Source organism: Elgaria multicarinata, chromosome 11 (genome assembly GCF_023053635.1).
Source record: "Elgaria multicarinata webbii isolate HBS135686 ecotype San Diego chromosome 11, rElgMul1.1.pri, whole genome shotgun sequence".
In the NCBI taxonomy this organism is placed as follows: Eukaryota; Metazoa; Chordata; class Lepidosauria; order Squamata; family Anguidae; genus Elgaria; species Elgaria multicarinata.
The window spans coordinates 36485660-36501119 of NC_086181.1; the positions used below are offsets into that span (position 1 = coordinate 36485660).

At 50.6% G+C, this 15460-nt stretch overlaps 1 protein-coding gene across 1 annotated transcript; it reads left to right on the forward strand.

The window, feature by feature from the left end:
* Window positions 1-526: 526 nt before the first annotated feature.
* Window positions 527-14191, forward strand: PIP4P1 (phosphatidylinositol-4,5-bisphosphate 4-phosphatase 1). Its single transcript, XM_063137772.1, has 7 exons — window positions 527-767; window positions 1467-1669; window positions 7276-7382; window positions 9300-9405; window positions 9983-10035; window positions 10394-10484; window positions 12048-14191. Exons 1-7 carry the CDS (start codon window positions 623-625, stop codon window positions 12189-12191), a joined length of 849 nt encoding a protein of 282 aa, XP_062993842.1. The 5' UTR covers window positions 527-622; the 3' UTR covers window positions 12192-14191.
* Window positions 14192-15460: the final 1269 nt, after the last annotated feature.

Below are 15460 nucleotides of genomic sequence, written 5' to 3' on the forward strand. Positions count from 1 at the left end.
AACCGCCTGAGTCCAAAGAAGGGGAGTAGTCGTTCTAGGTGAGGGAGAAGGATGAATTTGAGATTGTCCAATGAGAGAAAGCGTTTTCATCACCTCGGCCAATGAGTGCGGAGACCTGGGATCATACTATGGAACAGAGGGTCATTTTAGCCAATGAGAATACAATTTTCCTTGTCACGTGGGTAAGCCCACCCTCCTTCGACACTCAACCCTATGAGACCTGGGCAGCAGCCAATAGGGGAAAAGGGATGACTCAGGGGGCAAACAAAGATTGAGTGATAGAAACAGCCAATGAATAGGCCAGAAGAAGGTCATGGGACGAGGGCGTTCTGAGGTGCAGGTAGAATGTAAAGGATGGGCAGGTCGCCTGACCAATCAATGCTAGCGGATGGTAAACGGGCTCGTCCACCACTGACCAATCACAAAACGAGTTGCTCGTAACCGTTCGCGTCCCTCGTCACGTGACATGCCCACCCGAGCTCCATCCCAGCCGAACGCCAGGAGACGTCGCCCGTCACTCGTCACGTGACGGGAGTAGTCGTGAGTGAGGGGCGGTGCCGTACGCTACGGAAAGCCGAGAGGGACGCGGAGCAGGGTGGTTGCGGTAGCACCTGCAGCAGCGATGGCTGCGGACGGCGAACGCTCCCCGCTGCTCCCAGTCGAGTCCGGGGATGGGGGCGGCCTCGGCGCTGGAGGGTTGGTGGGCCCTGCAGGGCTGGCGTCGGGCCCCGCCTCGAACCCGCCGGGGAAGCCGATCCCGCCTCAGGGTAAGCCACGCCCCCTCATTAATATGCAAAAGAGGGACGTTCCAATGGGACGGGGGGTTTCTGGGCGTGGCCAAAGGAGGGGGCTTGTGGTGGTGGGGGAGAGCCAGGAAAGCCTCCCGGAGGGGGGGGGGTCGCTCTGCTGAAACACCCCGGGAGGAGGGGCTTATGCAGAGTGGGGCGTGGCTATGCCCTGCAGTGGGAGGGGCCACTGATCCTTGCCTCCACTACATAGGGGTTAGACTGATAAGTGGGGAAGTCTAAAGTTTGGAGAAGGGGTGATGAGGGTTGTTGGGGGATGTTGACGTGGATTGCCCCAGGTGGGCTCTCCAAAGCCTGAGCAGGAGCCCTTGCAAGAGGCAATAATACATTGCGTGATATTTGGAGCCATTGCTCCAGGAACATATTTGCACTTCTTAATATATACATAAACATGCGCACACTTTCATGTACACTTTCCTGGCTGTTTCTGACTTGTATCCGGTGGGGTGGGTGGGTAAACCTAATGTGAGAGAATCTTAAGAGTTTCACAGGCTGAATTCACAGGTTGTGGAAGAACTTGTGTGGGCCACGGCGCACTGCTGGAGAAGATGACCAAGGAGAGGCCCGTGGGGGGATGGGAGTCTGGAGGGAGCGGGGGTGTTGAAGCAGTGTCTGATGCTCGCTTTCCACAGCTTTTTCTTCCTTCCTTTCTCTTGCCAGGGTTTCCTTCCTTTGGCGGCGTCAACGATGGGAGCCAAGCAGCTGTGCTGCCTGGAGAGGATCCCCCGCCCTACTCGCCGATGGCGTCCCCGGAGAGTGGCAGTGCTCCCATGATCACTTGCCGAGTCTGCCAGAGCCCTATCAACGTAGAGGGCAAGATGCATCAGCACGTGGTGAAATGCAGTGTTTGCAACGAGGCCACGGTGAGCACCGTTGGAAGGGCAGGCAGGGTGAATAGTTCCATCCAAAGATGGGTGAAGAGGGTGAACTATGAGCCAGTCACTCCTCATCACATCCATGTACTCCCTGGACAGCCTCTGTTGTTGCCCTAAATTCCTCTAACGGCAAAGTTATGGTCTCATGCCATTATGGTAATAGATGGTCGGCACGGGATGGTTTGTGTTTCCAGGATTCACCCTAGAGATGCAGTACAGTGTTGTCCATTCTTTTGGTGAGGAAGGACTACTTTTTCTTTCTTTTTTTTAACCTGGGCAGCATGAGGTCAGAGCATAGGCACAAGCTGGACGAAGTGTTGCCGCTCAGTGGTATTGTCCTTGCTTTGCATCCAAACGCTCCTATGTTCAGTCCTCCCTGAAATCTTGCTGAGCCATGGCCAGTCAGGGTGTAGACAATTCTGAGTTAACTGGACCAATGGTTTGACTTCATGTACAGGAAGTCATGAAAAAAACCATCCCTAAAGACTAAAACTTTTCTGTTCCTTTCCCCAGAGAGGATTTTAGTGTTTTGCTGGCTATATAGGATGTTGTTGTTTTAGCTGTAATTGTTGGATCTTAGTGTTTCAGTGGTCAGTTATTTTGGTGTTAGTGTTATTGTTGGTCTTGTTTTAGAAGTTTATTATTTTTATAATGTATTTCTATATTCTCAAAACTACCTGGGTGTGTGTGGGTGGGTGTTACCTTAAAAGGTGCCCTACAAACTATGTAAATAAATAAGTTCTTTTGGCTGATGAGAAGCCACTGGCTTGCTTTCCTTCAGCCTAGGCCTAGTAGAGGAAGAAGGAAGTGAACAGCAATTTTTTCCTCCCTTTCTAGTACTAGAACTCAGGGTCATCCAGTGAAACTGACTGGCAGGAGAACGGACAAAATGGAAATTACTTTGCGCATCACATAATTTAATCGATGGCCCAACATAGATGGGGTGTTGGCCATTTTTTTAGATGGCTTTGCAATGACAGATCCATGGGGCCTACTAGTCATGATGGCTATATAGAGCTTTCAGGGGTAGTAGCAGCTTCTAATTTTGTAAACCGCCCAGAGAGCTTTGGCTATTGGACGATATAGAAATGCAATAAATAAATAACCCCAAAGGAGAGGACTATTAGTCTCAGGACATGCTTGTGGCCTTCCCAGAGGCATCAGGTTGGCAACAATGGGGGAAATGGCTGCTGGACTAGATGGACCATTTGGTCCGATCCAGTAGGGCTTTTTACATTCTTGTCAGAATAATGGGGATCCTGGAATCTTCCAGGGTCTTTTTATGGTCATCTGTCTCCTTTACAGCTTAAAGGGGACCTTTGGTGGCAGTGCAATTCCATCCTGCCTGGTCTCCAGGACAGCAGAGGAAAAATGTTAACTGCCCCCTGCAGGCGTGCCCTGTTGCAGCGCTCAGGGGTGCTGCAATTGCGTTGTAGAGTTAGTGGTGGCTTTCTCATCCCTCCCCCTCCAGTTCCTGGCAGGTCCCAACTTGTGGTGGGTATGCTGTTATGATTTACACAGCCATTGTAAGGACTACTGTGATAATGTATATGGACCACTTCGAAGACAAACACTATTCTGGGTGCAAAGACCTGTTAAATCCGGACCTGTTGCACGAACAAAGTTTCCTCACTTGGTTTCACTTCTCCCTGTTCATTTTTTTGCACAGCATCTTTATTTCCATGTCTTCCCTTCTTCCTCAAGAGGAAGAGAGAACTCAGTCTCTTGTACAAAGTCTTAAATAATACAAATCTTAAAACGGGTATTGCCATCCTGTAGCGATTGTGATCCCTAGCTTAACAGGCTTTAAGAGCTGCAGTGACAGGTTGGTGCCTGGGCATCCTTCAGAGTTTGAAATCCAACCTAGGGAGTCAAGACGCGGTATTGTTTCATCCATGTTCCAGAATAGGTAACTGAAGTTCACTCGATCTTTTTTTTTTTTCTTTGCTTTTTTTTTTTTTTAAATGTCCCCGGATAAACCTGTCTGACAGTAACCAGCTTGTACTGTAGAGAATCAAACATCCTTTGTGGGTGTTTTTTTTTAAAAAAAGGTGTGGTTCAAAAGGATAGCTACTAGGCCTTGGATTTGGGTTCACACTTCATGTTTCTTTTGAATCAAATGATAGTCTTGGTGGAGTTTCTGGCCCAGTTCAGACAACACGTTAGTCAACGCAGTGTGGAAATTCCACTCAATGACTGAGCTTTTAAGGGGCATTCCCCACAGAACATGTTCTAACTCCACTGTCATGTGACTATGGGCTACCGTGGAGTTGAGTAAAATCCACTGCGACGTTCCTCCGCCCTCTCTCCTCCCCCAGTCCTCCTGATGGTATCCCATCAGCCACTGCTGGAAAAAAAATCCCAATCCTGGCGGCTCTTCTAGGGTGGCTCTCCCTCCTTTTGCCGCTCTCGCCAGGGAACTCTATAGCCAATGGGGAAAGTCAACTCAACAGAAACTCCACAGAGCCTGCCACACGACACAACGGTTGTGCATGAATTCTCCTCTGCGTAGCGTGGATATTCACTGTGGAGTGTTTTCTTTAAAAAAACAAACAAACCCAAAACTCTCCACCATGGGGTGGAGTTTTCCCACCAGGCAACACATTTCTCAACGGTGGTGTAAAACTCCACCATGGAGTTCTAAAACCGCCGTTGAGAAACGTGCTGTCTGAACTGAGCCCCACCCCCCGCCCCAGGCTGCCATCTGCAAAATAACCTAGTTCAAAGGGTTATAGAGAATCCAGAAAATGGCGGATTCTCCTTGCCCCTTCCACACTTCTTGTTACCAGTAACTGTTCTGCTCCCTTCATGTGTCTTTTGTCTACTGTAGCTTAGAGGCCCTCTAGATGGAGATTGCATCCCTTCTATGTAGTCAGCCAGTGTGGTGCAGTGGCTAAGGTGTTGGACTGGGAGTCGGGAGATCCGGGTTCTAGTTCCCCCCTCAGCTGTGGAAACCCGCTGGGTGACTTTGAGCCACTCACAGACTCTCAGCCCCAACCCACCTCACAGGGTGGTTGTTGTGAGGATAAAGTGGAGAGGAGGAGGATTATGTACGCCGCCTTGGGTTCCTTGAAGGAAAAAAGGCGGGATATAAATGTAATAAATAAATAAATAAATAGATAGTGCCGCGCACACTCTTGGTGCTGAAATAAGGCCTTGGATTCGCACCCATCGCCTGTGGTTGGTAACACTTTCTCTGGAGTGTCCCACGTCAGGCTTCATAGGAAGCTGCCCCTTGCCTAAGGTCAGCCTTGGTCCATTTAGCCCAGCTTTGCCTCCTATTGGCTGGCAGTGGCTCTCCAGGGTCTCCCGTAGAGGAGGGTCTTTCCTGTCCCTGCTACCCAATCCTTCGAACCGTGGATACTGGAGATTGAATCTGGCACCTTCTGCGTACAAAGTATGTGCTTTACCACTGGGCTTTGGCCCTTGCCTCAAAAGCTGGGCTTGCCTGGAATTTGAATCCAGAGCCTCTTGCACACAAAGGAAGAATCATTCCCCTAGACCTGGGATGGGCAACTTTCTACCCTCCGGGCCTACAACTCTCACTGTCCCTCACCATTGGCTGGGCTGGATAAGTCTGATGGGAGTTGTGGGTCAAAACACTTGGAGGGGCAGAAATTCTAAAACGCAATGACCCTGTTAGCGCCAGGTGAAGGGGAAGGGTGCTCACTTGAGGAGACATCCCTTCCTACCAAATAAAAGCAATGTTTTAAATCTCTGCTTAGACTAAACTAGGATGTCAGAGCGGTTGTCGCCTTGCCGCCTCTCCGTTGTGCCAATTTCCTATGTGCGTTGAATTTTCTTGTATGAAGGAGCATTTGGTTATAGAAGTCCCGCCTGGACTTATCTGGAAAGCGGTACTGTCCAGAAACGTCCCTTGATTCTTAGCCATAGAAGAATAGAAGTTGTATGACCTAAACCGGAAGGACAGATTCTGCATCTAAATTATAAAATGAAGGACTGGATTCCTCTGCGTTTTAGTTCACTGTGATTTTCTGATATTCCATCTGCCGTAAAGGTGACCGTTTGGAAAGGAGGACAGGGCTCCCGTATCTTTAACAGTTGTATAGAAAAGGGAATTTCAGCAAGTTCCATTTGCATGCAGGCAACACCTGGGGAAATTCCCTCTTCATCACAGTAGTTAAAGCTGCAGGAGCCCTGCCCTCTTGTATCTGGTCACTCAAGTATAGGTCCTCCAGCTTTAACTGTTGTGATGGTGAGGAAATTTCCCCAGGTGCTGCATGCATGTCAATAACACCTGCTGAAATTCCCTTTTCTACGCAACTGTTGAAGATTCAGGAGACCTGTCCTCCTTTCCATATGGCCACCCTACCTTGTATACTAGTTCATTGAACTAGTGTTCCTTCCACATTCTGTTCAAAGGCCATTTCAAGTTGATGGCATGGCTCATGTTTTTTTTTTCCTTGTGCACCAGAGCATAAAACACTTCATTAATCTTTCCATTTAGGTTTGGGATAAATCAGTGGGGGGGGGGGGTTGTTGAGAGTGAATGATCTGTCTGTGAACATTTTTGAGCTTCATGGTTAGAATAATCTCCCAAGTGAAACACTTGCAGTATACTCTTGCATAGCACTGGCCCTTGTTGGTCATATCATATACCTGAGAGAACGCCTTCTCCCTTACCAACCTGCCCGGTCACTGAGGTCATCTGAGGGCCTGCTCCTGGTGGTTCCACATAGATCCATCTTCCGATTGGAATCCACCAGGGGAAGAGCCTTCAGCGTGGTGGCGCCCCTCCTGTGGAATTCCCTGCCTCTGGAGGTCAGGCAGGCACCAACCTTGTACTCCTTTCGGTGCCTCCTGAAAACATCGTTATTCCAAGAAGCCTTTCTTTAACATGCAGCCTTGGATTTCTGTTTTTGCTTCTTTAAAATTTCGTTTTAACTGTTTTATTCTGTTTTTATTTTTATTTTACCTTGTACACTGCTCCGAAATTTTTCAATGGGGAGCGGTATATAAATATTCTAAATAAATAAATAAATAAATAAATAAATAAATAAATATCATATACAGTTTTAAAGAAATCTGTGATCAAAACACCTGGCTGGCTAGTCTAAAATCAATATGCAAAAGTCCCCACATCCTCCTTTGCCTCTCTTCCCCCCACCCCACCCCCAGCTCCTTTCCCACAAACCTCGCTCAGTTATTCCGGGTCTTGCGTGTGGTTTCCACCAAGCCTCCCCATTCCATCCTATTGCTCTCTTCGCCATCGCCGCTGAGCCTTCTTCACACTCTGCCTCTCTTTCCTCATCCCACAAAATAATACCATCCCACAAGATTTTTCCTAGCCGATCCGACTTCATGTTTTCCTTGCAGAAGTCACACTGCTTCTAAAAGTCTTAATTTATCCTTGTGCAGTTGGAATGTTTATGAACATTCTGTGACGCTAGAGCAGGCAAAAGAGCGGTTTCAGTCATCTCAGGCTGGTTTGTGGTGTGCAGATTGGATTCTTTGAGCCACTCCGACTTGTATTCTACTACTGCCTCCTTGGTCCCTCTTAAACCGGGATGTGTATTCGGACCGTTTGGCTTTCGATAATGATATCCCCTTTTTTCTCCTTCTCCCTGCTTCAGCCAATCAAAAATGCTCCACCTGGGAAAAAGTATGTGAGATGCCCCTGCAACTGTCTCCTGATCTGCAAGGTGACGTCACAGCGCATTGCCTGCCCCCGGACATATTGGTAAGGCAGTGGGGTGGGGAGGCGCTAAGAAAGGGCTACCATGAGTATGCCGTGGTCGAATTCCATCTGACGGAATTTTGGTATGTGACCAGTTGTCACATACCCAGATGACAAATGTTTGAATTTAATAAGCCTAAGATGTTATGACTACAAAACCGTACTGTGTCTGGCAGGGTAGATACTCTAGAAAGCCACCAAACATGGTGTGTAGCATCCAGCGTGCAATCTAGCTACTTAGACAGGCCTCTGCTTCGGAAACAAGACAGGTTTCAGGTTGGGGTGGGGGAACAGATGTGGGAATAAACGCAAATGAGGGTGGAAAGAGAAGGAAATGGGCATAGGGGCCCCTGTGTAGGATGCAGTGGTACATAAGTGGGCAGCAAGATGGGAAGAGAGAGAGCATTAGTGTTTTGATATTGAGAGCAACGGCAGTGGTGATAGCAGATGCAATAAGACCGGGTCTTCAAGAAGGACGCAGACAAGCTGGAGGGGGTTCAGAGGAGGGCAACGAGGATGATCAGGGTCCTGGAAACAAAGTCCTGTGAGGAGAGACCGAAAGAACTGGGCATGTTTAGCCTGGAGAAGAGAAGATTGAGGGGAGACATGATAGCACTCTTCAAGTACTTGAAAGGTTGTCACAAAGATCTCTTCTCGGATCCTCCTGGAGTGCAGGACACAGAATAATGGCCTCAAGTTACAGGAAGCCAGATTCCAGTTGGACATCAGGAAAAAGTTCCTGACTGTTCGAGCAGTATGACAATGGAACCAATTAACTAAGGAGGTTGTGGTCTCTCCCACCCTAGAGGCCTTCAAGATGCAGCTGGTTAGTCATCTGTCAGGTAGGCTTTAAGGTGGATTCCTGCACTTTGCATCAGGTTGGGCTCGATGGCCTTGTAGGCCTCTTCCAACTCTACCATTCTATGATTCTGTGGGTGAGCAGGCCAAACCTGGGCGCGTCAGAGGACTTTATCTGGGTGAGAGATACTAATTGCACACCGGGACTGGATTGGTAACCAAGTGGGGAGTTAAGGCATGCTATTAGTTTTGGATTGGAAAGTGGGTCCTGTACCATTGAACAGGTGAGGAGATGATGATGATGATGATGTTTTACAGTATTTATATACCGCTCACTTATCTAATACAGATTCCAGAGCAGTGAACATAGGTATAAACATAGAATCATAGAATAGCAGAGTTGGAAGGGGCCTACGAAACCATCGAGTCCAACCCACTGCTCAGTGCAGGAATCCACCTTAAAGCATCCCTGACAGATGCTTGTCCAGCTGCCTCTTGGACACAGTAAAAGAAAGAAGGGTAACAAAACAAATTAAAATTGCTCAATTTATTTATTTAGAATATTTATATACCACTCCCCACTGAAAAATTTCAGAGTGGTGTACGAGATAAAATGAAAATAAAAACAGAATAAAACAGTTAAAACAAAATTTAAAAGAAGCAAAAACAGAGATCCAAGGCTGCATGTTAAAGAAAGGCTTCTTGGAATAAAGATGTTTTCAGGAAGTGCCGAAAGGAGTACAAGGTTGGCGCCTGCCTGACCTCCAGGTCAGTTTAAAAACAAAGGAGGCTGGTCAGTTGAGGAAGGCTTCTCGACACAGCCGTTTTCCGGAGGCTCCTGCGGCATCCTAGTGTAGGCGCCTGCCTGTCCTCCAGGGGCAGGGAGTTCCCTAGAGAAGGGGCCACCACACTAAAGTCTCTTCTCCCGGTGGATTCCAGTCAGGCCATAGGTCCATGTGGAGCCACCAGGAGTGTGCCTTCCAGCGACCTCCATGATCCGGCAGTTTGGTAAGGGAGAAGGCCCCCTCTCAGGTATCCTGGTCCCAAGCCGTTTAGGGCTTTGCTTACTTAGGAGGAGATGCTCAAAAGGAAGATCTAACCTGGTTTCTTCTGTCTTCCCAGCAAGCGGGTCATTAACCTGGGCCCAGTGCATCCTGGGCCTCTGAGTCCTGAGCCCCAACCAGTTGGTGTGCGTGTCAACTGCGGCCACTGCAAAAACAATTTCCTGGTAAGAGGTGCTTGGAGGGAAAAGGAGAAGGGAGCAAGAAAAGGGGACAGCTCTTGTTTGTATATTTGGGTGGGGCTGGGACAATTGCTCTCTGGACCCTAAAATACCTGTTCTTCTGAAGCCGCCTTCTGACCATGATCATGTGATAAAGCCACCCGTTTCGCCAAGGAAAGACACACCTGATCAAAGTCTTAATCGCTGTAGCTCACACGTCGATCTCTTGGCTTAACCTACCTTGCAGGATTGTTGCGAACCTAAAGTGGGGAGGGGAGGGGGGAATACATGCACTGATCTGAGAGCTCCTCGGAAGAAGGGCAGGATGAAAGTGTATTTAACAAGTGAATTGTCTGGTCACGCTGCGGCAGCGAAGTGAAATGCCTTGGCTGCCTTATTTTTGAAATGGTGACAAGCTGTGACCTTGCCCGTCTGTTGCGGCACGTCGGTAGACTTGGGAGAACCCAGATGTGCAACTGCCTTGATCGCTGGGCGCATTTGGGGTTGGGGAAAGCGTTCTCCTCCAGGTCTCGCATTCCTTCAACCTCTCTCTCTCTTTCTCTCTCTTCCTGCCTTCCTCCAGTGGACAGAGTTCACAGACCGCACCCTAGCCCGATGTCCACACTGCCGTAAAGTGTGAGTTAGACCGCTCCTACTTAACCACTAAGCCCGGGTGGGGATTTGCCCAGGAAGACTCCCAGCTCTAATGAAAGGGGGTGAAGAAGAGGTTCTGAAAAGCTGCTTTGCGTGTGCCCAGCTGGGAAGAGAAAGCGGGTTCTGCTTCTCCAAGGGGAGGAGAGCAAAGGGGGGTGGGGTGGGGGCATGGGTTGCTGGAGCAGAAGTCTGGGTGGGCCGGTGGGACCTGCACCCTCGCAGCTACCACCTCCCTGAGCGCTCAGATTTCCCTTGACCCCCTGGGGATTGAGGCCCTGTAACAGTGACTCTCAGGAAGTCTGAATGGCTCCCTATGTCCTCCTTCCTTCCTAACCACCAGCTCCTCCATTGGGCGACGCTACCCCCGAAAGAGATGCTTCTGCTGCTTCCTGCTGGGTGTCTTAATGGCTGTGACGGCAACGGGGCTTGCGGTGAGTATGAGCAAGGAGGCAGGGTCCCACCAGAGCCCTTGTGGGGCAGTTAGATAAATTCCTGGAGGAGAAGGCAGCTATCAATAGCTACTAGTCCTGATGGCTATGGGCTGCCTCTTGTAACAGAAGCTGTAAGCCTATGTACACCAGTTGCTGGGGAACATGGGTGGGAGGATGCTGTTGCACCCATGTCCTGCTTGTGGGTCCCTGCCTGACAGCTGGTTGGCCACTGTGTCGACAGAATGCTGGACTAGATGGACCCTTGGTCTGATCCACGATGGAACTTCTTGCGTTACGTTCTTATTGGCACTTGCAGCCAGACGCGGACGGCACTTTTCGACTCTTTCACTTCCCGAGGCAAAGCATCTAGAAGCCGTACAAAGGCCTGGCGCAGCGGTGCGAAACCTCTCCCAGCCTGGGAACCCACTTCCATTTTAGAGACGCTCTCGGGAGCTGGTAGTGGGCGGGGCCCAAAGGTGAAATGGGGCAGGGCCAAAAATACCCAGCATATTGTAGCTTAAAGCCCTTAACTGCCAGCAGCTGAGGTTTAGGAGAGGTATTTCAACCTTTTTGGAATGGTGGGGTTGGGGGGAACTGCACCAAAGCCAGGGGACCAACAAAAGATCAGCGGTTGGGGGAAAGGGGGCGGTGCTAGTGGAAAGGGGGCGTGGCCATCTGAGGAACCTTGGAGGGACAGATTTGGCCCCCGGGCCGCAGGTTCTGCACCTCCGGCTTAGAGCAGCGTCACTCTGTATCCTTGAAGACTCTCGTGCCTGTGGCAGTTCTCAGTTTTAAGTCATTTTTGAGCCTGTAGGGCTTTTTTTCTGGCTGAGTGCAAGAGCCATGCTCCATAGCTGAGTGCCCATTGTGGCTCTGGGCACAGACAGCAGGACGAAGCTTGCACTTGGGACCGTGGGCTCTGACCGCACTTGGATCGTTGTGCAGTCTGCGATTGTCTCATTACGAGGGAATCGCCCTACCAGGAAACAACATTTCTCCCTCCCCAAGCTTTCTTCCAGTAGGGTATTTTTAAAACTTTGTTATAGAATCCTCCTCTCTCTGCCCTTCATGCCTCTGCTACCCCTTTATGGGTTGTGAAGTCCCCTGCAGAGACAAAATACAATTAGGCGGGGGGGGGGGACTTTAGTATTCCAAAGAGGGGAGAGAAGATGCAAATGGCGGAGCTTGCAGCCCAGCACCCATGTACCAGAGAGGTTTGCTTCCTAGGTGCTGTTCAGGCCCCGCTGCCGAGTTTCCCTTCAAAGGCCGCTCTGCCTGGGAATGACGGGAGCTGCAGACTAGCACACCTCAGAGACTCCAGTTTGGGGCCACCCTTCTGCCGCGCGAGGGGGCTGCTCTGTGGCACACAGAGGTTTGCTTTGCGCTGCAAGCGTCAGCCTGGCCGACGGCGGTGCAACCCCCACTGCTTGAGCTCCCCCCGGGCTCCTCCCCACCGGTCTTTTTTTTTTTTTTTGCAGTTGTTTTGAAGCTGCTTTCCTGGCGGCACAAGTAAGCTTGGGAATGGCACCGCTTGCTGACTCCCCTCTTTCTCTCTCTCTCTAGTTTGGCACCTGGAAAAAAGCCCAGCAATACAGTGGGATCTATGCGGCCTGGGCGTTGGTCATCATCCTGGCGTTGGTCTGCCTTGCCCGAGCGACGTACTGGGCCTGCATGAGGGTCAGCCACCCCGTCCAGAACTTCTCCTGAGCCTCCGTGCGCTCCCTTCCGTTTCCAGACGCTGCTGCTCCCAGCACCTCACCTGCCAAGAGCCAGCCCTGCCTGCTCTCTCTCTCTCTGTCTTTCTCGCGCTCTCGCTCTCTCTTTTTTCCTCCTTCTTGTCTCCACTTTGGGGCTGGGACCTTCTGTGCCACTTTCCCGCCGCTCCGAGCGTCCCATTTTGTCATCTCGACAGCCGCTGCAAATCCCTGCCCGGGAGGCTTTTACCCGAATCGGTCGCCCTGGGCCAGGTGCGGTGCCAAAAACGGAACGGTTGGGACCCGATACCTGGGGCTGCTACTCCAGTGCCGGCAGAACCCCCACTGACCCCCATAGGCAGCCCAGCTCCGATTGGACCCACGTCAAGAGCAGCTTGGATGTGCCTGGATGTTCTGGGGCCCAAGAAACTGACGTCTGTTGCTTGGTGCGTCCTTCCTGGAGGAGACATTGGAACTACGGTGGCTGTGCTGGGACCTATGCACAACAGGGGGGGCGGGGGCGGGGGCTGGTAGGATGCTTAGCTGGAAAGGGTTCTATGGAAATCCCTATTGTGATGGGCTCAACCACTTGAGAATACACTACAGCGATTCAGCTGGGACACTTGAAAAGCGTTTGTCGCAGGATCTGTAAGCTGCTGCTTCTTCTCCGATAAGGCAAGAGGAGCTCCAGGGACTCACTGCTGCATCGATTCGTCTCTCTCTCTTTTTGTTTCCTGCACATGCTCTGTAACTTGAGGCAGCTGTAGAGGACGGCTAAAGTCGAGACATCTTGCACATTCCTTCAACGGTGAGTCGGGGCGAGAGGTGTGGAAGGCGAACAGATCTCTCGGGAGAACGCCATGACTTGACGGCCAGTACAGTACCGTGCATTGTGGCCTGGGTGCTCTGGACTCCTTCTCCATCCGTGCCGTGTTCTGGGCTCCTCCCGTCCCAAAACCTCATTTTGCTTAGTACCATCTAGAGTGGTTCTTGATGTGTGTCACACACACACACACACACACACACACACACACACACACACACTTCATTCTGTGATCAACCACAATCCCGAGCTCCAAACGCCTTGTGCTGAAAGAACCTTGGGGTTCCACAAGAACTCCAACCTCCAGACACTTTTTGGTTGTTATGTTTTGCTTTTACTTCCCTCTTTTCTTGATTTCTCTTTGCACATTCCTCGGTGGAGGAATTTCCCCTTCCCGTATGAAAACCAAAACCCCATTCTCAGAGGGGCAGGGTGGGGCGGAGGGATCAACGCCACTGGTTTGGGCCTGTTTAAATCCCCTCCCAGCATGCAGTGAGACCATCAAGCTGGGCCCCATGTGTTGGGGGCGGAATTTCCTCGCCCTTTGCTGGCAGCGATTTGACAGGCGATGGCCAAGCCCTTTTCCCCCTCTCTGACCAGCAATTCGTCTATGACTGCCTTCCCCAATCTGTTGCCCTCTGTGTTGTACTACAACTCCCATCACCCACCATTGATGCGAGTTGTAGGCCGATGCCTCTGGAAGGTGCTGGGTTGGGGGAAGGACGCTCTCCCGATTTTCCTTTCAGCTCAATTCCCACCTTTATTTCGGCGTTTGATCTCTTTTCTTCTCTCCCTGCCTGGACTCGCTCTTAGGATGCCCGGGTCGTGGATAGGGAGGTTTGAGCCTTCCTTTGGCCGCAACCATTTGAGGTCTGCCTGAAATGCTTACAGTGGGGAGGCAGAGAGAGAAAAAGGGGAGGGGAGCTCAGCAGCACAAAAAGAGGTGTCCTGGTTTTGAGAAGTCTTTTTTAGTCCTCCTTTCATGCTTGTCCTGGCTTTTGCCTGTGGGGTGTCCAGTCCTGAACTTGAGCTCCTGCCTCCGATTCTCTCTCTCACACCCCCATGGCTTTGAGCTTGTAGCCCCAAATGTGTTGCTCTTACAGCTTGTATATAAGAATGATTAACGTGTACATAGATCTATTTAAAAACCTCTCCCCCCCCCCCCCCAGTGTGGTGGCTGCTTCCCTTGCCTGCCTGTGTGCCTGCACTGTCTCTGTCTCTCTCTCTCCTTTTCCCCTTCAGTCATGATTAAAACCTGTCTGTCGCCCTCTTCCTTCTCCCCACAGCCGAAGGAGGAATGAAAAAAATGGCTGGATGGTTGTAAATAAAGTAGAGATTCCATACATTGATCAGTGTTTTCGGGGTGGATGGAGGGTCATCCCTCGCCTTTCCAGTGTGGCTTGCACTGTTATCGCTCAAAGCACGGGGGCTACTTCCTTAAATTAGAAAAGGACAAAATGTCCTCTCTAGACCCTCCCTCCGTAGACCTCGGTCTCCTTTTGTGACTGAATCCTTTTACCGTTGAATATGTAGCCCTCTTTGTTCCCATTTGCAGACCCTGATGTAGAGCTGCCTCAAGCCAATTTTGAGGCCTGAGGCAGAACATCTAAAGAACACACCCTTCTACTGCATCAGGGCATTGGTCTCTCTAGCCCAGCCTTCCTCAACCTGGGGCGCTCCAGATGTGTTGGACTACAACTCCCAGAATGCCCCAGCCAGCTGGCTGGGGCATTCTGGGAGGTGCAGTCCAACACATCTGGAGCGCCCCAGGTTGAGGAAGGCTGCTCTAGCCCAGCATGCTCCTCTCCCAAGCCTCCCATTTCCTTTAGAGGGGGGCTCAATCTATCAGTGCTCCTCTGTAGCCTCATGGAAACAAATAGCTTGTGGTCCCCAAATTTGCTACCCGACCTTGCATTGGGGGTAACGCTGCCTGAGCTTGGATGCCAATGCCCACATCTTTTCCCCATAGCTCAGTGAGGAGGAAATTTGGGAATAAACACAACCATAGTCCTGTCGTGATTGTGAGCACCTGGCGCAAGGGTTACAGTACTCTTGAGGGTTATTCATTGAAGGAGGTTTGAGCTGGTGACCCCGTCAGCTGGTGGGGAAGGATGCAGGCAAGCTGGAGCGTGTTCAGTGGAGGGCAACCTGGATGATCAGGGTTCTGGAAACAAAGCCCTATGAGGAGAGGCTGAAACAACTGGGCATGTTTAGCCTGGAGAAGAGAAGATTGAGGGGAGACATGATAGCACTCTTCAAATACTTGTTGTCACACAGAGGAGGGCCAGGATCTCGTCTCGATCCTCCCAGAGTGCAGGACATGGAATAATGGGCTGAATTTACAGGAAGCCAGGTTCCGGCTGGACATCAGGAAAAACTTCCTCAGTGTTAGAGCAGTACGACAATAGAACCAGTTACCTAGGGAGGTTGTGGGCTCTCCCACCCTAGAGGCCTTCAAT

Coding starts and splice junctions, on each gene's coding strand:
- PIP4P1 (XM_063137772.1), top strand. CDS start 623: ATGGCTGCGGACGGCGAACGCTCCCCGCTGCTCCCAGTCGAGTCCGGG. Junction 768..1,466: donor GAAGCCGATCCCGCCTCAGG/GTAAGCCACGCC, acceptor TTCTCTTGCCAG/GGTTTCCTTCCTTTGGCGGC. Junction 1,670..7,275: donor GTGTTTGCAACGAGGCCACG/GTGAGCACCGTT, acceptor TCCCTGCTTCAG/CCAATCAAAAATGCTCCACC.